Genomic DNA, 21,433 nt, shown 5'->3' on the forward strand with positions numbered 1-21,433 from the left:
ATACAATTACTAAAATATACAAACACTGCAAATGCATTTGAATTGAGCTCAAGGATTTTTTCCGCCGTTCAAACATTTTTTTCATACTGACAGGCGTCTTATCATTTAATGTTGACAGGGGAGTGAAGCAAGCTACAGATAAGTGAAGCCACAGCAAAGGCACAGGCCGAACGAGCACCGAGCTGCCGAGTGTGTAGTACGTATTAAGTAAGAGCAGCAACCATGCTAACCCGAAATGACATACCGAAAAGAGCTGGGTCTGACACGTAGTGTTCACATTGAGCTTGACGATGACTCGGAGATGGGTGACATGCAGGAAAAATGGTGGGGATGTGACAAGGCTACGCACACTGCTTTGCTGTCAAAATGCTGTCAATGTTTGCTCTAACATTTTAACGCAATATTATTAAGTGGCAAATGTCGGAAGTTGGGCATAAATGTATGTTTTTCTGTGCTAATTCATGGACATACTTATGTATCTTGTGATAGATAGACATACACATATGTCTAAGATTAAGTTAAGTAGCAACTGAAAAAAATCTACCCACAACTTGGATAAATAAACTTTCTTCCAGTACAATTAAAGCTACAAGATACATGATACATGTTTAATGTTTGATCATCACGTTCTTGTATCAATTCAATTGCCTTTCAATATCTCACAAATTGAATTGTTGGCAATCAAGTCATATATGGCATAATCAAATTGTGTGAGGGTTATGAATAAAAAGAATGATTTCTGCCACCAATTGACACCGAACAAAGAATAAAATTTCTTCACTAACAAAGTTAGCAGTCAAAGTTAGCTTTGGCACCACCCAAAAACGATTTAGCGCGGTTTTTGAAAATCCCATCACGTCGCAATACAACGGCCACCGACAGTCGACCGTCGACCGTCGACGGTCGACTAAAGTTCCACCCGTGCTGGCACTCGTGCAGCAGTCACATCAACTCCCAATATGAACCGAGTGGGTGTGGCAGGCGTTGTCGCCGCCGGCAACAATTCATGTGCTAGATGAAAACTCATCCGAGCGTGTGATTTATCATCAATGGTCTGCGATTGCAATTTTAATTTATGGCATCAATAGCAAAGTTGGTTGACCAGCAGCGTGTTAATGGACACTATTGATACTGAATGTCCTGGAGCTCCATTTTGTGTATGCGTGTGTGTGTGTGTGTGGTCGCCAAAAAAAAGGAATTTATTTTACCCTTTGGGCAAATCTGTAAGCCGACTTACTTATTTTTAAATCCCATAATTCTTTTCGAGAAATTATGTATACGCATAAAAAACTTTTCAAAATTTCTAGATCATTAATCACATAGTCCACTCAGTTCGTAGTAGTCCTTTATTTTCTACTGAATAGCCCGACCTATCTTAACCTTGCACAGTAAATTAATTATTAAATAAACTCTTTATTAGCCTCTTAACGGTGCAAGAAACACTCACATTAAAATCGCCATTAAAAGTGAATGGTTGGGGATATGAAATTAGCACAACTACATTTTAACAAATGTGCCAGTTAAATATGTTTCAGTTTTCAGTTTCAGTTGTTTATGTTACAGTTTCAGGTAGCTTCACTTTCCCTGTTTCCCTTTTTTTTTTAGTTTTTTAACGATGTTGGTAACTTTGTTTGACTGTGTCAATTATGAGCGGTCGTGGTTTTCTCCTTTCGATTGATATTCCCGCAAAAGCGACATGCCCATGATTTAAGTTAGTTTAGTTAGTTTGAAAATTGGCAAGCTGCATACATACACATATCAAGCAACTGTTGCTCATAGTCTTCATTAGAAAATATGAACGTAAATACATGAATTTAGCTACAATTGTATGAAGCAGAAACAAAGTATGTGCACCGAGAATGCACAGCAATTTTCGTTCAAATATTTACTTAGAAATTTGTTCATATTTATTTTTGAATTCTATTTGATTTCGCAGTTTTTATTTAAGAAGAAAATATTTGATTTACATATGGCTGATTTTGTATTCAATAAGCCTCTTTTTCTTAGTGTAAGACAACTACCACGTACATAATTCCAAAATATTCTGTCAAGTCTCACTACTGCTTACTTTTTTTTTTTGGTTTAAATACAACTTTGTTGTTCAGAATTAGCGTAGAAATCTATGGTGAAAATGCCCACAAAATGTAAATGTAAAACGCCGTTTGGAAATGAGTAAAAATGTATACATGAACAGAACTTGTATATCTTTAGTTGTGGGTTTTTATTAGTTATTATGTTGAAAACTAATTTTAAATATGCTGTGGGAACAAAGGAATTCTTGAGTGTAGTGAACATTTCTAAGCTCGCTCAAAGGCAAGAACAATATGCTGTCAGCGTGACCAACTCCAAAAGCACAACCCCTTATCCTCAGTTTGGCAGCGACAACGACAACTTTCTATGAATATTTTCAATATTACGACATACATATGAACATACTCTTACATGGACCTGGACGCACATCCATACATACTTACATATAATCCTGCATACCAGGTGTGCATGAATGTTGCTACCTGAAGCACGGAACGAGGGGCAAGCTCCGAGGAAACTCGGGAAATGTGAGCCTTCTACGATGAGTGCATGACAAATATTTGAAAGCAGAAAATGCCACCGAAAGAATTCGTGTAAGGGCTACATATTTTATTTTACTGTTTTACATTACAAGGCATTTTTCAGCTTGCAACATTAAAGTGAGCAGGAAAGGTGCCCAAGCTTAGGAAGCCGATGCTGTTAATACCCATGAAGATCCAAAATTTCCGCTTATGCACATTTGTACGTGTGTGTAAGGCTCAGAGGGGAGCGTTATCTTGATCAGCATAATTAGCCGACTAGCCATATCTGTCTCATCGTTTGTACATTCCGCCATTTTGACGCCTTCTTCTCAGAGTCTATAAGAGGCAGAGCGACCAAACGTAAAACACACAAACAAATAAAATAAATAAACTTTTTGTCGGCTTTTTAAGGTAATCAGCCGGTAGTAGCCGGTAAGCTAAAACCACAAAGGACTTTGGTCAAATTTGTATCCGCATTAAAAAGGCTTTTCAGAATGGCACAAATCTTTCCAGCCAGATGGAAAAAATCGTATAAAAAGTTCTGCAACTGAAAAAAAAAACCATAATTCATTAAAAAATGTAAATACAATGAGTCAAATCTATCAGAAAAAGTAGGGTTGGTTCATTGATAACAAAAAAATGTGTGATTTTGAACCTTCTTATGCATATGTGCACATAATTGAGTAATAACTCGGAATATTGGTATGCCCCTGCGAGTATTAGTGTGCTTTAGGTACAACATAAGAACGTTCTCGTCTAGATAAAAAGTATTGTTAAACGTTTTTTGAATTTTAAGTGCCTCTTCTTGTCTCTATATAAAGTTATAATCCTGAGGTAGACTGCAACCGCTTTAAGAACACGAAAGTTTTTTGAAATCGTGACCTGAGAACTTTTATAAGTACACGTTCGTCCAAAACGTACTAGACACGAAGAAGTGAGTTTGTTATTGTTGAGCTATTGAGCTTCTTAGGAAACAGCTCTACATGCGAGCAGATTTTGTGTTTAATACGCGAAGGTGTAATATTAAATGTGTAGATCTATTGCATGTTTATTTGCTCTTACTTATTTTTCAGCCTGCGAAACTAATGTCTTTTTACGAAATAAAAACATATTCATCTTTTCCTTCTCAAGGTCGAGTTTTGATCCCAATACATATTTTCCTGTTTACATAACCATTTTGTCTTTAATAATGATCCGAACTGACCATAATAGATATGCCCAACTCTCCAATAAGTCAGTATACGGGTATAAATGTCGCCCTCGAACGCTACTCACAGCGTTCCTCCTAGGTTTAATTAGTACATTGTGGAGTACAGCAATTAGACACCGGATGCTTAAAACAGCTCAACAGCAACATTTAAACACCACTAAAAAAGCAAAGCACAACTTTACAGATAAGATTTAGCTACAAAGTTTTTTCTAGAAGTGATGAGGAATAAAAAACGGAAACTGAAAAAATAAAATTAGTAGCGCGATATGGGAAGTGCTGGTCAAGCTACTGCTAATGGTCGTATACCAACACAATTTAAACTGAAAGACAGAGATAACATGAGACTAAGCGCTACAATGGTTTGGATTGTCGTCTCCTCAGCCTCATCATTCAAAAGGCTGGGCTAATTCTAATTAGATAAGTTCTCTGCCCGCTCACTGCCTGTATATCCGGTAAGATCTAAATATCTGTCTCACCTTGATGTGTCGTGCCTAAGGCCGGATTAAAACGTAAGTCGGATTTTTTTTTTAGCAGATTCCAAATCAATCGGTACGTTAGTAGCTGCATACTAATAACGGCTATGGAGCAACTTGTAAATATGTACAGACCAGCAAGCCGCATCCTCCCTGATTTTTAGCAAAGGAGAAGTGTAAACTGTTTTGCAACTCTTTTCCACACCACCATGGATATAAATGTAAAGGTTCGCTGCTTTTTAGCGTCGTGTGCCCTGTAGGCATAATGCCTTTGATGGTAATATAACCAATTCCTTGGTTTTCAGACGTACAGACGAACTGTTTTCTATTGGCAAAATATTATGGACCAGTGACCAAAAATACACTGAAATAAAAACATGCATAAAGAAACTGTTGGATAGTTTTTCCTCGTTCTGATTTATGGATCGAAAAACGGCTATGGCGAAAACCTCTCCAGCTACCTGGTTTCATTTTGATATCACAAGAGTCTGTTTAAATAATCGGGTTTCTCAATATTCTGGGTTACACAACCCAAACTTGCCCTTTTGCTGTTTTGTTTTGTTACTAAGTCAACAAAACGAACAAAAACTCAATTATTAACGACTCATTGGCTGCAGGCACACAAATAAAAATGTAATTTGTTTGATACAGATATGTGTAATTGTATTTGAGCATATGAAGTTCTGTATGTGTACCTATACTTGAATACAAATCAGACACAAATACACATGAGGTACTTAATATGAACATTGTGTGTTTGACATTTAATAAATAATGATGGTAAAATATTAATCATAATTTAATCGATGTTGACCACTTCTACAGGGTTATGCTTCCCACTGGTATTTCAAAATATTACAAACAATTGTTCGTGTTTACTTTAATTTTTCTCGCAAAAGCTAGAAGTCAACTTCGCCCTGAACACGTGAGTGAGGGCAGGAAGGAAGATCGGATTTGTATTTAGAAACGTTTCAACGCGTTTTATCAATTGATACCGCTTCGCATCCTTTAGTTCACTTCTCAAGCCTTCTCACGCTTTTTAGCTCGCCACCCTCCACCAGAACGCTAGAGAATACGCAAGAATAGAAGGAATATTCAGTACTGCTGGAGGTGTTGGGTTGGTCTCGTGCAAGTTCTCTTCTTGAATAGGGGCTCCAGAAAAGTGTCCACTCACATGGGGACCCTTGGCAGAAGATAACACTGCTCTACAAAATCGAGTCATGGAACCAAAGTGACTTTTTCTAATAGATTGCAGAAATGAATTAATTATATTAATTACAAACCACATGACAAAAACAAGTATACAAATCATTGACACACAAAAGAAACAAGATTCTTTTTCAACTTGTTACATGTTTATTTTTAAATAAAATAATTTCTTATAAATACAATTCCTATTTGTCTATTAAACTACGCTTACTTTAAATTCACATATAAATTGACCGTTCATTATCCTATGCATTGTCTTAAACAAGTCACGAAATATAAATGAGTAATAATTTAAAGATACAAAAAATAAAGATATAATCATTGAACACATAGTTTTGAGTAAATCTTCTCGTTCATACACGGCTTTTATAATGATATTTGTTTTATGTTCAGCCTTGTTTGAAACTACAACCGATAACTGATTGCGATTGCAAACTTCAGTCATATAAAGTATGAATGTGCAGTTTTTATAATTTGGCCAAATAAGATCGAACCCGTTAAAGTTACATCTTTCGGCGAGACGAACTGTTTTATGTAGACACAATCGAAATATTTGGTTGTTGAGAGATCCTTACCGGATAATGTTCTTAGTAGCGTTATCTTAACTTCTTTTGCTTAAACTTCTGATATTAAGAACTATGTTTTATTTAATATTATAAATTAAACATAATACAAGAAAGTATTTGTATGGACAAAAATCCACTCTTGCAATCTGGAAGTTGTTTAATCATCGGCTGTATCGTATGTACTTTTTACATAAACATTGGTTCAGTGCAGTGCAGTCTGTCCAATCGATGTCAAATTATATTTATATTAGAGATTAATACTTTCGTAAACATATATTTAAATGCTATTTTATCTAAGTAAATGCAACAATATAATACTTGAGTTCCTAGTTCTAAATGTATATTTGCAAATGTAATTATTTCTCTTTTTGCCAATAAAATAGCTAAATGCTTTAAATTGCACACCGTTCAATTTGATATTTTTGTTTTCAATCATTTAAGTGATTCGATACTTTAAAAATTGAGACATTCTTATTTTGTGTTTAAAATTTCGATATATGCTCGCGGCTGTTGGGAGATGTCATTTTTTTGGAAGAATTGGCTGTTAGTGGGGTCGCTGTTGTCACTATTAGTGGTATCTTGATGTCATTTCCGGTTGGATATACTGCTGGGCATATTTGAATGTTGGGCTGCGCTTTGCCCAAATTGATATGAGTGAGCCTGTCGCTGGGCATATTTCGTTGGTGGTGATCGCTTTTACTTTTATGGCGGCTCAAAGAAGCATTAGTCGGTGGGCATGGTGTCCACGCGCCTGAAAATATATGAAGAACAGAACATAAATAACAGAAGCCCATGTATTGGTTACCGTGTAAATTACCACATTACCTGTAAATCCACTATCCTCACCACCAGATACTTCCTGGGAACATCGAATATCCTCTTTAATGCGCTCACCACTTATCTCGCTGTCGCTATTCAAGCTGTCATACTCTTCCGACTCGGACTTGATTATATTTGAGCGACGCTTTTGTCTCTTTTCAGTATTCAAGTGATTATATTCATCACAACTTTCCATGTTTTGGCTTGAGTTGGTGCCGCTTACACAGCTGCTGCTGGCAGCAGATCTTTTTACTTTTGTCCCAGAGCTGCACAAGGTGCTTTCAACAGCCAATCTCGAGTCATAATTGACGGATTTTCCTGTGTGGCTTAGTGAGATGTTCCCCGATTGGTTTTCATGCTCTGGTAAATGAAATGTAGCGTAGGGATATATATCTTCGGAGTACTCTGGTATGCGTTCAAGTCCGATAACTGATTCCGGTGGAGATTGTTGACAAGATTTTCGTACCGTACCATAGAAGCGTTCTCGGGGTTGACTAGCCTTGCCACCTGTGCTTCTAGGGGACCTCAGTGAATTCTCGCTACTTTCAAATCTATTGCGTGGATCTAAAAGATGAGTAAAATCAGTATTTTGTATGCAGAGTTAATCAAATGTATTGATACTTACAATTTTTAAAGCATATTAAAGCTCCAATTAATGCGAGAATAGTTCCAAAAATGGAGGACACAATTACAGCCACAAGATGAGCATCGGTAAATACAGTCTGAACGTTGGGTAGCTCAGCCAGACCCAATTCATTTTTAATCTCAACGAAGTCCAAAGTCTTAAAATAAAACTCCTTGTGAGTGGAGCCGGCATTGTTGTGGGCTGTCACTCGTAAGTTATATGCAGTTCCGGGGTCCAAATCGCCAATATTGTATCTTGCCTGTTGGTGGATAAATTAATTCAATATTATCCTCAATTTTATTGTATTTTTTGCTTACATTTGTTTCAACTTTGTTGGAAACTATTATCCATTCAGTAGAAGATTCGTGCAGCTTGAACTCTATACTGAAATACAGTATGGGGCAACCACCGTCTTCCCACGAAGATAAATCCAATGTAATAGATGTTGTATTCAAACGAATAAAATTCTGAGTCGTCGGCGCAATGGGCTTATCCCCTGTTACAAAATAAATCATTAGAATAAAGTAACTAATTTTTTCGGGAATGTTACCTTTTGTTTTTACTGATTCTACTTCGCTGGAAGTACTCGTGCCAATTCTATTATATGTGTTGATTGTTAACTGATATCTTGTGCCGCATTGCAGATTCTCCAAGACGTAGGAGTTAATGCGGCGATCCAATTGTAATTCCTCCCACTCGGCAGGTTCGCGTCTAAAAGTCAATGTGAAGCCTTTTAACGGCGCACCGCCAATATCTTCCACTCTCCATTGTACAGATACTGAATTTTTGTGAACCGAATTTACAGAGACAATTGGAGCTGATGGCGGCACTGTAAAATGTTTAAAAAAAGATTCAATCAGCTATTATGCTGATGGTTGGATAAATATATCATCTACCTTGTACAAATAGCTGATATGTTATGTGGTCAGAACCAATCGGGTTTCTCACAACACACGAGTAATTTCCTTCGTTGGGACGTTGAATATTCCGGAGACTCAACGAATTGTCATTGCCTACTTCCATGCGGATATGTTTCTTCAGGCGAGTGTTTAAAACCTTCCACTCTGCAGTCGCTTTTGGGCTACCAACAAAGACGCAAGTCAACTTGATATCGGCTCTCCAACTAACACTCAGTGTCTGACTAAATGAAATTATAGCTGCTGGCACTAGGGTATTGGGAATGAGTTTAATAACTGGTGTGCTGGGTCCTTGGCCCACTCTTGTGGAAGCTGTGACCCAAGCCTCATAGACTTCTCTCATATTTAAGTCTTTGGCCTCGAAGTGTCGATTATGGGCTGGAAGAACTTCCTTTATAATTTTTAGTTCCAGCCCCTTTTCAAGTACTCTAATGAATACATTGTACTTGGTTATCAACCCATTGGGTCGTCGTGGTGGAAGCCAGCTGATAATTACTGAGGACTCACTACTCACAATCGATTTGACACGCTCTGGTGCATCAGGAACCGCCTCCTCGGTCATACATGATACAGCAGGACTTAAATTGCCTTCACCAGCACGAGTAAAAGCCAAAACCTGAACGCTGTAATTTGTGTACGGATGGAGGCCATGCAGTACAGTGCTCTGAGCTGATGTTATCTTAGTTTCTCGTCCGTTGTACTCGTTTTCCAAATATACAGGCTCATAGAATATCTTGTATCCTTGTATAATTCCATGACTTAATTCCTTGGGTGGCGACTGCCAAGAAATTTGAATATTTTGCGCAGTTAAAGCAATGCATGACACGGATTTTGGGCTTGCCGACGGGGCGTCCTCTAAGGTATGCCCCAAAGCCACTTCGCTTGGGGGCCCATCACCTTTCACATTATAGGCTGATATAGTGATTGCATATTGCGTATACTTTTCCAAGTCGATTAAGCGAAAATCATTTAGACCTTCGGTTCTTAAGCTGCTGACCTTTGTATTATTTTTTACCCTATTTGGGGAGTTATGCTTTTGATATGTAATCGTGTAGCCCAACAACTCTCCATTCCAGGTATCCCGCACAGGAGCACGCCATGTTATCAGTAGCTAAAATTAATTTAAAAGAAAGAAAATTGGTTAGAGAAATTAGCATATTCATAATTGACCTTCTTTAAGGCTTGTACTTGAGTTTTTGCTGAGCGAATTACCTGTTGGGATCCCAAAGGTTCGGCAGTTACATCTTGCGGAGGTGCAGATGGTACTTCCGAATCAGTTTGAAAGAATAAAACATCACTTGGAGCACTGGTCCCTAAATGGTTTTCAGCATACAGCCGAATGTGATATGACTGTGCTGGCTTAAGTGACCCCAATTGTGCAGTAGTTCTGTCGCCAGGTATTAGCTTTTGGTTATTATGTTCATGCCAAACATCTAAATAATGGAATAAAAGAGGGAAGAAAATTTACAGATGCAATTAGCCAACTACAGATACATACCTCCTGACTTCTTGTATTGTAATATGTAATTTGATATTGGTTGAGAGTCTCGATTGTTGCCTCCACCACCGCCTAAAATGACAGAGTCCTGATCATTTGGCGACCACGCCAATGTTACAGAACGACTGCCCAAATCCATAACGTGCAGGTTAACTGGAAAAGTTGGAGGTTCTTGGACCTGCAGGTTAACGACAGATCTATCATGTCCGTAGGCATTGTTGGCAATGCATGAATATTCTCCTCTATCGGTAAGAGCCGTCTGTAATATCGTAAGCTCTGATAAAACTCCATAGGCCAATGGAGAGTTTTTGATGTGATATCTTATATCATAGGAAGGATCAATCTTATTTGCTTTGGCTCTCCAGGACATTTCCAACGGCCGATCTCCAGTTGCTTCACACGCTATTGTCACGCGCTCACCGCGTCGTATGGTAAACATTTTTTTAGAAACTGATACCGAAGGACCCACTGTACAGAAAATTAGTTAATTAGTTAATGCAATATACTAAATTTATATTTTTTTATATCTTACCATGTACAGTCAACTTTATTAGAGTACTTAGTCCCACTCCAATTCCGTTGTTGGCCTGACATAAATAGTTGCCCTCGTGCTCTCGTCCGACCTTGGATATAATCAGTGAACCATTGGCGTAGGTCTCTATAACAGAGTGAGAATTTCCATTGCCAATTCCATAATTCAGTTCACGATATTCCCCAGAGTCACCTATATTAAATAATACTCATTACAATATATTGTTTTAAGTAGACCACAACTTTCATACCGATTGATTGCTTCCATTGAAGCTTAGGCTCGGGAAACCCATCAGCATTGCATGACATTACGACTAAATTACCAAGTATTGCATCTTGGTCAGTCGGTTTTAAGATCCATCTTGGCGGTACTAAACAAAAATGTATTTATTAGCAAACTCAAGGAATTATGTTATAGGTACATATACTTTGTTGCAGACTTCCTATTTTATCTATGGTACATAAATACATATTTTAAAAATACATGCACAAACTACAGCTGTAGAAATATATTGAACTTACCATACAATTTGAAATTCAAGTAATAAAGATAGATCAATATACTCGAATAATCAGACTACAAGTGGTTATTGCCTAAATATTGTCAAATTTAAATATTACAACAATATAAGAATATAAATGATAAGCTAAGCTTCACGCACAAACTATTTGCGCAGTGTTTCAATTTACAAACAAGAATTTTTGTATTCCAGCGTTAAATATAACAAACTGTTTATACGAGGGTTCATTTCTGCTGCTGCTGTATTCCCAGCGTCAAAGAAGTAGTCCACGGAGGTGATTTTGTATGTGTATTTGTATGTATATTGCAGTGGGACTGCCACTTTTCCGTTGGTTGTGGGTTTACATATTTGTAAAGTCGCTTTTCATTACCGTTATTACTTCTTCTGCCATTGAAGAAATCAAATTAAAGTGAGACCTACAAAACAATTAAATGTAATGAACTGAATGAACAGAATATCGGGTGGCTCGATCTGCGTTTTATTTATTTACTGAATAAGGTGAGCAAAGTAGCCACCCATACTTTTCCACATCCTCCTTACGCGTTATGCCGCACGTGAGTTTCAAACTACAGCCAGGCATCAAATTGTAATTTGTATGTACTTATGTACATAAATATGCACATTTTTATGTATGTATATGTACTTTTAAAATATCTGCAGTTAGCTTGGAGTTTGATTTAAAATTTGTATAAGCAAACCCATAAAAAACCAGTTTTTTTTTATTTTTGTATTATAAACTTAGTATTCTCCCATTTTACCTTTTGAGTCCATTTGAGTGTTTTGATGTGCGTGTGCGGTGTGCTTAGTGCGGGGTGCTTTTTACTTATTTCATAAAAATATGCACGACTTTAGCTACATATGCGGCATTTTTAGAAGATTGCACCCATATTTCATATTTCAATAATTATTATTTTGCTTTATGTTGGTATTACGTTTGTAACTGCAAAAAATCACAATTATCCACAATAATTATAATTTCTTGTCCTCAAAAAAATGTATATAAAACCAAAGTGGAACCGTGAAAGAAAGAAGGCAAGATATGACTGATACATGTCCATTCCTCCATCTTTTAATCAACTCATCCACAACGTTTTTCTTCCATTCTTTGAAGGATTTCATCACTTTATGTACGGATTCGCTCTTATCTCCCAGTGATTTGAAACGAGTCCTACAAAATTGCAAAAGTCCAAAGATTTGTATAGCCATAGCTACTAAAACACAGAGCGTCTCGTTGAAACGTTTAGTTCAAATCATTACGCTACTTGGAAACAATCTGTTCTATTAATTCATAGTCCGATAAAAGTACCCGTTTTGCGAGTACAGACACAAGGGTTTTAAAACTTTGAAAAGTTTGAAGACTTTTCAACAACCAGGAACCAGGAACCAGAAATGTACTTTATCTCTGCATTCAATATATTGAAACAAAATATGGTAGATAATACCTTCTGGTCTTATTAGTCATGTGCATGTACATACTCGTATTAGGTGATTTTCTACTGTGGACTTTGTGTGTGTTTGGTGCAGATAAAACATTTCTTTAATTTATTATATATTTATTATGGTTCTAAGTAGCTTAATAGAACGAAATAGTTACGCTTGATTTACCAGATACCGAGAGAACAGCAGTAAATTGTACAGCACCAGCATGGTTGGCTACTCTACAAGTGTAGTTGCCGTTGTGTCGTGAAGAAACATTATGAATCGACAATATGCTGGAAAATTGTGCATATTGATTTATCGTTAGTGACGGATCCGAAGAAATAAATGTATTCCTTTTATCTGTGGCATGAGCATTAGTCTCAATTACGTTCCCATCTTTCTTGACAGCTACCGTATCACTAATGATGGGCACATCATTTCTTAGCCATGTGATGTTAAAAGGTTGGTCCCCTTGACTACTGGAGCACATAATCTGTGTCCTCATACCTTCAGTTATTTCTTCCTCAAAAGCAAAAGGCGATATACGAGGAGGAACTACGTAAATAATAATATGAACATATTTTTTATAAGATTAAATATTAATATTTCATGTATTAAGATTAGTTTTCGAACAAACACTAGTGTGTTGAAATTTTAAGTCGATTTTTCCGACCATAAACTACTCAAGCTGTATTAACGCGCTCACATAACTTTCGAACATTTGTAAGTCTGCTCACACAACGAATTTCCAATAAGGATTTTGTTGAAAAATCCTCTGTTAAAGTATTTAAGTAGTATTAAGTATTTTAGGCGGTAAGTATTTATCTCGAGACGATTTGTACGGCGAACATATGTAACATATTCCATGACTGAAATGTGTTTTAGTGATGTATTTTACAAATTCTCTAATCATAATAATAGAGTTTTTGACCTGGGGGACCTGCTTAAATATTATCCTTGTTTGATTGATTTTACTGTTAATTACTTTCAGTCTCTGAAAGATTTGACTTAAAAAATGATGAAAATGTAACATAAAATATAACATACAATTACAACATGTATTCGATTTTGATACGTTTCTTGAATAACCCAAATTACATATTTCCGAGTTAACTCGTTTCATCCAAGCCGCGCTACTATACCCGCTACTATAAGAGTTAAGGCATATATTCAACTTTTCGTCGAAGTGATGTGCGTAACGCAAAGATTACATACATTCACTTCTAGCATAAATCTAATATACCCTTTAACTCTTCGACTACGAACAAACTACTACGATTGTGTTCTGCAAGTTTTGTTTTAATATTTAAGACAAAAATAATATTTTACTGGTTAAAACTGGAAAATCAAACAAAAAAACGTGTTTAGCTACAAAATCTTAAGGTTTTTTCGTGTGAACAAGTATTAAAAAAAATAATGATATTTTCATCTCATAACACGTACAATATAGACAAGCATCTACAAAAGAAAACAGACGACCTCTTAACTGTTTATCCATAAGTTCATTTAATTCACAAAAAAATGCAAAATCATATAAAGCTAAATATATACATTATAAGTACATATTTACATTATTTTACTATAATATGCGTTAAAAGAAAATTGTGAATTCAATAGCAATAAGAATACAGTCAATACAATAAGATACAAATATAAACAAGCTATAAAAGTAAGGGCACTAATCGACAATTTTAAATTCAACTTAATACATTTTCTAGATAATTCAAACCAAGTTATTAGGCAAATATTTTCTTGTAATTATTTTAATCACATCCACGTTTTACTTTTTTATAATACAGAAAATATAAAATAACATAACGAATCGGAGTAAAAGTGCTTACAATCAAATACGAAAATAGGTAAGCTATAAATGATGTGTAAGTTATTCAATGCAAATACCATTAACTTTTAGCTGTGCAGAGTGCGTTACAGTTGCGGCGTCGTTTTGAACGCGACATGTGTACGTGCCGCTTTGGGCCCACGTCACACTTGTGATGCTAAGGGCACTGGTGAAATCATCATTCTGGCGAATTGTCACTAGGCCACTACCTTCACCACCGCTACGACCATTTTCATTCGAAACGACGTGTTCATATTGTTGTTGAAAAGTTGTCGGTGAGGAGGAGGAGATGGATGAGGTTGATACAAAGCCAGAACTCAAAACAGCAGCGCCACCGGTACCACTAAGCCCACCGCTAACACCATCGGATGAGGCGGTCGCTTGCAGAAGTTGCCCGTCCTTTAGCCACGTGAATGAAAGCGGCAGGTCCCCGGTGCCAATAACGCACTGAATGCTTGTACGATCGCCGACATTCAGATCGCGTGCGAATGAGAATGGTGTAATCTTGGGCGGAACTGCGTGTTTAATTTTTAAAAACCATTTTTAAAGACAGCAGATTTAACATAATTTATAGAGACTCAAAAGCATCGTACGTCTATGTATGTTTATATTCGGATGTACGAATTGATATATGTAAATGTGTTTTATACACAATGTATGCACATACATACGTATGTAAGATGTGTTGGTTTACAAATTGTATACTTAGAGTCAAAAATTCACACCTGTGGTGAGGCTAACGGCAGCATTTGTAGTGAATTGGTCAGTTTGTCCTCCCAAATTTCGTGTTTTATGTGTGCTATGAACAGCTGCATATGCTGCTGCATATCTTACAAAATAATTGTGAATTTGCCTAAAACATCCTATGAACACGATTACCAGGATGATCAACTGACCAAAACTCAAAGCCCAATAATGAAAATAATCCCAGTTGGCTTGTCCTTTCCGAGCTCAAAAACGTTTTATGTCCGCACAACTGTCGATGAGGCGGCTTAATTGTCGCCTTTTCCATGCGTAATTTGTGCAGTTATTGGTGCAGTGCAGACGATATAATAGTGCAGGCAATTGCCTTATATTATAAAAGAATTTGCAAAAGTAGCAAATAAGTGGACACAAAAAATATTATCCATGACAAACGCATGTCTTAGTTTGCCCGAATAGGGTTATTTGACATCCAATAATAGTGAATAGAATTTATTCGATTGTTAATTATATAAAAAATATACAAAAAACGTGCTTCATGCGTAAAGATTCTATAATTTTGCCTAGGTTTTATTTTCAGTAGAGTGTCAACACCAATGATAGAGTAAGGGACATGTAAGTGCAGACGCCATCACACATTGAAGTGTGTTCAAACACTAAATATATCACCAGGTTCATACAATTAGGAGACCGGCATTAATCCACAACTTATTCGACTCCTTGTTTGCTGAAATGTATTTCACTTACATTATTAAAATAAAGTCTCCTGAAAACCATTTCAGGCGGGTTAACCAACAAGAAAGAGTTCTGATCAACTTGCAGATCTCAAAGCGAAGCAAGAGTTTAGAGATTTTATCGAATGAATATTTTGTAAAACTACTTTATCCCATGGACAATTTGTAAATAAAATTGGAACAGTAGTCTGATATTGCAGCAGTCTGCATAACAAGTATTTTTGCTGTAGCATTTATAGTCTCAGAAATCCAAGCGCTCATCAAAACGAACGGACAGACAGGCACTAGCCTAGTTGCTGGTTAAGAAGCAATTATTAATGTTATATTTAAAACCTTAGTAGCTAAACTTTTTTCTGCTAGACTGGTCACCACCACCCACTGTGATAAAAAGTTACAAAAATACCTATTTTCTGTTAAGAGAGTTAAAAAGTCGCCTAAATCCACAAAATAGTCGAAGCCCACTCAAAGATGGCTAAGCTTATTTTTCTTAGCCATTAGCCAAGGAGTCGTAGAACTCGGTTTCTAAGCCGGATTATTAATTAATTACTATTTACACCTCAAAACAAGGTTGTGAACCTGATAACTCTCGACGGAAACTCTTACTTGTATGCGTATACAAAATCGGAGAAATAAATAACACTCTCTGTATTTAGTAAACTCAAAGCAACGTACCTAAAACTTGAACTTCAACTGACCGCTGAGAGGTGTAGTTGTGCTTGTTTCGAGCTATACAAGTGTAGGTGCCCTGATCCGCATTACGTTGCACGTTTTCAATGGTTAGGGTTCCGTTTTGCATACGCTGTCATATATTGATGGGTAACCTTATACCGTCTGCAAATAAAACGAGTTGGAACGTTGTGAAACGAGTGGAAACTTTTACAAAATCTTACCTTTTTCAATGTTAACCGTCTCGATAGGGTATCCAGCTATGGGACACTTGAGAGTAAAAACCTTTCCAGCAACTGCCGAAAGCTTTGGCATATGACGTATATACGGCATTCCTGTCCAAAAGAGTTTTATATTTTTATTATTTGTTTGTAGATGGCAAAAGAAATCTTACCATAGATGTTGAGACGAGCAGAGTGCGATGCCACCCCAGCTTTTGAGAGAGCTCTACATTCATAGTCTCCACCGTCTTCCGACTTTACTGCCGTTATATTTACGTGAGAGATGACATCCCCAAACATGGTAACATATTGACCGATCATGAGTCTATCATTCTATAAAAAAACGAGAAGGAATGTTGACCCAAAAATATTCGGTATTCATTCCGGCCCAGCTACAGATACAGTCAGGCGCTCAGGTGTTGTTATTCTAAGTTACGAACGTTATTTTTGTAGAATAAATGAGATCTTTAAAACTAAATTTTAAATTTCGTTTGTGTGGAACAGAACTAAAACAGGGCGACCCTGGCATATAAAACGGACATTAAACGTGCATGGTCACTCTGAAAGCTGTGTTTTGTGAACAGAGCAAAATAGCACAAAAATGAAAATGACGATGACGACGACGAAGTATACTGATATATTAATTCTATTAACATATTTCTACACTTTACCACCAGTTAACCTCAAATATACTTACATTCGGCAATGGAAACCCATCCACATACCACACAATTTTTGGTGTCGGATTTCCACTAGCGCTGCATTTTAATGATACGGATGGGCCTGGCTGCATAGTTTGCTCAATGAACTTGTAGAGCAGCTGAGGTGCAACTTCTACAAATAATTTATTTTATTATCAAGAATTTGGATTTAATAAAATATTTGTGATACAATACCTCCTAGTCTTAGTTCAGCGGAGCTCTGAGTTGATTCAAAATCGTTTTTAAGAATACATTGATACATTCCTTTATCCTCCTTAACGATAGACGAGATATGAATATGCTCATTGGATAAGAGTCGGACACGTGAGCCTGTGCGCAAGGTACCACCATCTTTCATCCAAACAACACTTTGTCTTGGGAATCCAGATATACTGCAAACCTAAAAGCCAATGTGATTAAATTCATGGTAATAAAATAATATTATAAATATGCCACTTTACTCACTAAATCAGCAGTATGGCCAAGACTAACTGTCTGTATGGCGGGCTGTATGCTTGCGCTTAAGGCGGATGTTACTGATAAGTCTACTTTGAAAGTTTCGGTTCCCTCCGAGTTTGTCACAGTGCAAAAAAAGGCACCGTTATCGGCTTTTGTGACGGCCGATATAATCAGAGTACCATCTTTTGTCTTAGCCCTTCCAGTAGCTAGCATGTGTTGAATTGATTCCTCATTATTTGCACGTTTTGTATGCCACCTAATTACAACAAAATTAAGTTTTAAATCAGTACAGGATGCCAAAAAAACGACTGTTAAACACCAAAATAGCCTCTGAGACGATGCAAAGAAACTTTGGAAATGTATCTTACCTATAGGTAGGTTTAGGATTTGCATATGCCACACATGCAACTACTAATGGGTCTCCTGCTCTGATCATCAGCTTAGTATTTTTGTCATTTATAATTGGAGGAACAAGTTCACGCATTTCTGAAATCGTAAGGAATTGTGATCAAACTTGATAAGAGCTAAGAATGCGCTGAGGTAATTGGTAAATATAAGCTCTATAATCTAATGAGCACTGAATAGTAAGTACCCTCCAACAGATAACCGATTTATATAAATAAATGTAGATACACAACGGAAATGAACACAATTTGTGTGCCCTCGATTTACTGAAGAAACTTACCCGTTAGTTGAATTTTTCCAACGTTGTTGCTCACCACGGAATCTTGCGTTAACTTATGATGTGTGCGACAGCGATATACTTTTTGGGCATCACTTTTAGTTATGTTATAAACCAAAAGTTCTCCAGTTAGCAACATATGATTTTTACCATCTGTTAACCAAATAAAGACAAAAATGTTAATCATTTGGCTAGATATTTCTCTTTATCATCACTTTTACGTACCGCCTTCAAGTGATGGGTAAATGTTGAAATTCGGCTCTTGTAGCCATGATGTTACTGTTACATACTCTTTAACAAACGACGGAATTGTACATTTGATAAGGACATTGCTGCCGAGGAATCCACCAGGATTTTGAACTTCAGGTTCATAACGCTGATGAACCACTGAAAGTATTACAAAGAATTATTAATAAAGCATAAATTCTGACAAATCCTGATGATCTGAATATTATACAATATAGAACAAGAATGTATTTGACAAGGCTATACATACCAGCTCTGACCACAACATCTTTGGATATAATGGTTCCTACGCTGTTACTTGCAGTACAGCGATAGATTGACCAATGTACATCCTGGCGAAACTCTTCAGCAGCAAATGGTTGAAAATATAGGGAGCTATTAGCCAAAACATGCCGAGCCTAGAAGAAACATTAACCGAATATAATAAAATATAACATTAAGGTAAAAATATGAAGAAGTTTATACACGTAAGTCTAACTATACAATGAGGCAAAGGTGTACACCAAAGTTCTATCGAGGTTCTATCGAGAAACCCAAATGTATGTTAATCACTTTTGAGTTATTTCAAATAACATGTTGGAAACATTGTACTTTAATGGAAATTCAGCTATCAAACCATACCTTAAAAATTGATGAAATCGGATTATTTTCTTTATCGAGCCACTGAATATTTGGCGGAGGGTTTCCATTAGCGGCGCAATCCACTGTGTTTCCTGCATTGTTCATAAATTCGACCCTACCCGGAGGTTCGATTGAGAAACTAGGTCCTTGTGTATCGAAAAAGCTTGAAACATCTAAAAATGTTAAGAAATAAACCAATAAATATATTTTTAATAAAGCAGCAAATAATTACACCAAGAAATAAACTTGAACTTCATTAATTTTGGACGCTTATTGTAATATAATTTATTTCTTATTTCTTCCTATTTCTTCTAAATATTTAAGTATACATATTAAAATAGAACCAATTGAAATCAAATGTTTGGACAAATAATTTCTAAATTTCTAGGTTGTTAACATCTTTAATGTATTTGTACTACTTACCAGTTTCAGGAAAAGAAAATACTATCTGTATGCAGCTTAAAAAATATATTAATGTCCAACCCATTTTTTATAACCGCTATTGGATTTCCTCGTTAGAAATAACCTGTAATATAAAGAAATAAAACATCATTTGATTACACCCGGAATATAAAATAACTACAAGTAAGAAATAAAGTTGTTGCAGGCGAAGCTCGGGTCTGATGATTTCAGTGCCATTGCTTCCAAACTTTGTACTCAAAGAAAATATGTTGACTTAATGCATTGAGAAGTTTTTTGTTTGTTTGTTGGAATGAAAAACAATTTTGGTTTTTAAAGTTTATCCTTTCCCAATTCACAAGGACTCTGCATATACTTACACTCAGTATATAAAATTAGATCCCTATATTAAAAGAGTTTTATGCTCATAGATCGGTTTCTGGAATTGTTTAAGCCATAATTAGCTTAGATACATTTGAAGCCCATGTGGAACTTTGTTTAAGATATTAAAATATTGTGTAACATTTTATTGTACATATGAAAGCAACAATTTGCGACGGGCTAAGAAACGTGACTAAATTAAACCGGCAATTGGTGTTGATCAAAAAATAATTTAATGTGCATATGTATGTATACTTCATTGAGTCGAATGTGTTCTTCTCAGAAGCATAAAGCGGCCAAAAAACAAGCGCTGTGAGTGTGCAATTGTCCCGAATGTTTCTAAGCTTTTTTCTTTGCTATACTTGCACTTTCGTTCACCAAAGACACTTATTTTAAACTACAGGTTTAAATTTCGCTGGTTCACGCAACTTTATTTTAATTAAGCAATAACTTACCACTTGAATGGCTTTTAGCTTATGTTACTGTACGTCTCTATTCTCTATTTAATTAGCGGTATAGCACAGGAAAAATTATTCATCGTGACGGACATGTACATTCTATGTATTTACCATATTAGTCCAGCTCGTCAGTAATTAATAACAACAATATATTTTAAACGAGGCAAAAACATTTTTCGTGCTTATTATAATATTACCGATTATTCTGACAACAAAGCGGTGACTGAAGTAGCTGCAGCTTTTTAAAGGATGGTTCAGCTATATTGTGCGCGTGCCGTGTGCGCAGTTGTTCTGAGCATTGAAGAACATATACCAACGAATGCTCAGGAGCTTTTTATACCGCTAATAAAAGCTCATGGTAAAGTTGCATTATACTTAAAAATACATTAAAATTCCCACTTGAAAGAAACCCTTGGGAGATATTACATCTCTTGATAAACAGACGCAACACGATTTAAGACTCCTAGGGTTTAGTTAATAACTTTGAGAAATACATTTTTAAATTGTTGATCTTCGTTTAGCGCCACAAAAATATAAGGTTTCATATAACATACGTATGTACCCTGCCAACCCAAAAGAATCCTCAATTCAAAACCATCTTGGCAGTTACGAAAACCCCTAATATATACATACATCCATATAAAACTATTAAACGAAATAAAACACAAGCTAAAGGACTGCAAAATCATTTACACTAACGGATCACAGCGCAACTCTTACAACATTCCCAGGAAGAATCTACTTGCGGCATACGAAAATAATATCGGGCGGCTTTACAGCTCGAAATGCCACAATGAGGCAGTAGATAGTGTACAAGAGTACCTCAACGCAGCTTCGTCCAAGAGGTGGAATTTAAAGGTCAACCCACTGAAGATGAGCAATCCTCGCTTCACCTTGACAACACGCCACCTAAACAGCTGGAATTAGTTGCTGATAACATGGGATTTGGTCTTTTTTTATATGCATGTCTTAATTGTGTTGTT

The 21,433-nt window shown here is 36.3% G+C and overlaps 1 protein-coding gene across 1 annotated transcript; it reads right to left on the reverse strand.

Annotated features, from left to right (window-relative positions):
• Positions 1-6,006: 6,006 nt before the first annotated feature.
• LOC117587732 (Down syndrome cell adhesion molecule-like protein Dscam2) lies at positions 6,007-20,740 on the reverse strand. Its single transcript, XM_034278650.1, is given in 24 exon segments — positions 6,007-6,761; positions 6,836-7,393; positions 7,455-7,713; positions 7,772-7,950; positions 8,005-8,283; positions 8,351-9,482; positions 9,584-9,804; positions 9,870-10,337; positions 10,402-10,593; positions 10,652-10,771; positions 14,240-14,695; positions 16,289-16,447; positions 16,507-16,617; positions 16,677-16,836; positions 17,201-17,337; positions 17,400-17,604; positions 17,670-17,919; positions 18,032-18,149; positions 18,349-18,498; positions 18,571-18,732; positions 18,842-18,989; positions 19,213-19,385; positions 19,636-19,738; positions 20,562-20,740. Coding segments are annotated over 23 exon segments (5,970 nt in total). The 5' UTR covers positions 19,700-19,738; positions 20,562-20,740; the 3' UTR covers positions 6,007-6,492.
• Between the last annotated feature and the right edge of the window lie 693 nt (positions 20,741-21,433).

Source organism: Drosophila guanche, unplaced genomic scaffold (genome assembly GCF_900245975.1).
Source record: "Drosophila guanche unplaced genomic scaffold, DGUA_6, whole genome shotgun sequence".
Taxonomy (NCBI): domain Eukaryota; kingdom Metazoa; phylum Arthropoda; class Insecta; order Diptera; family Drosophilidae; genus Drosophila; species Drosophila guanche.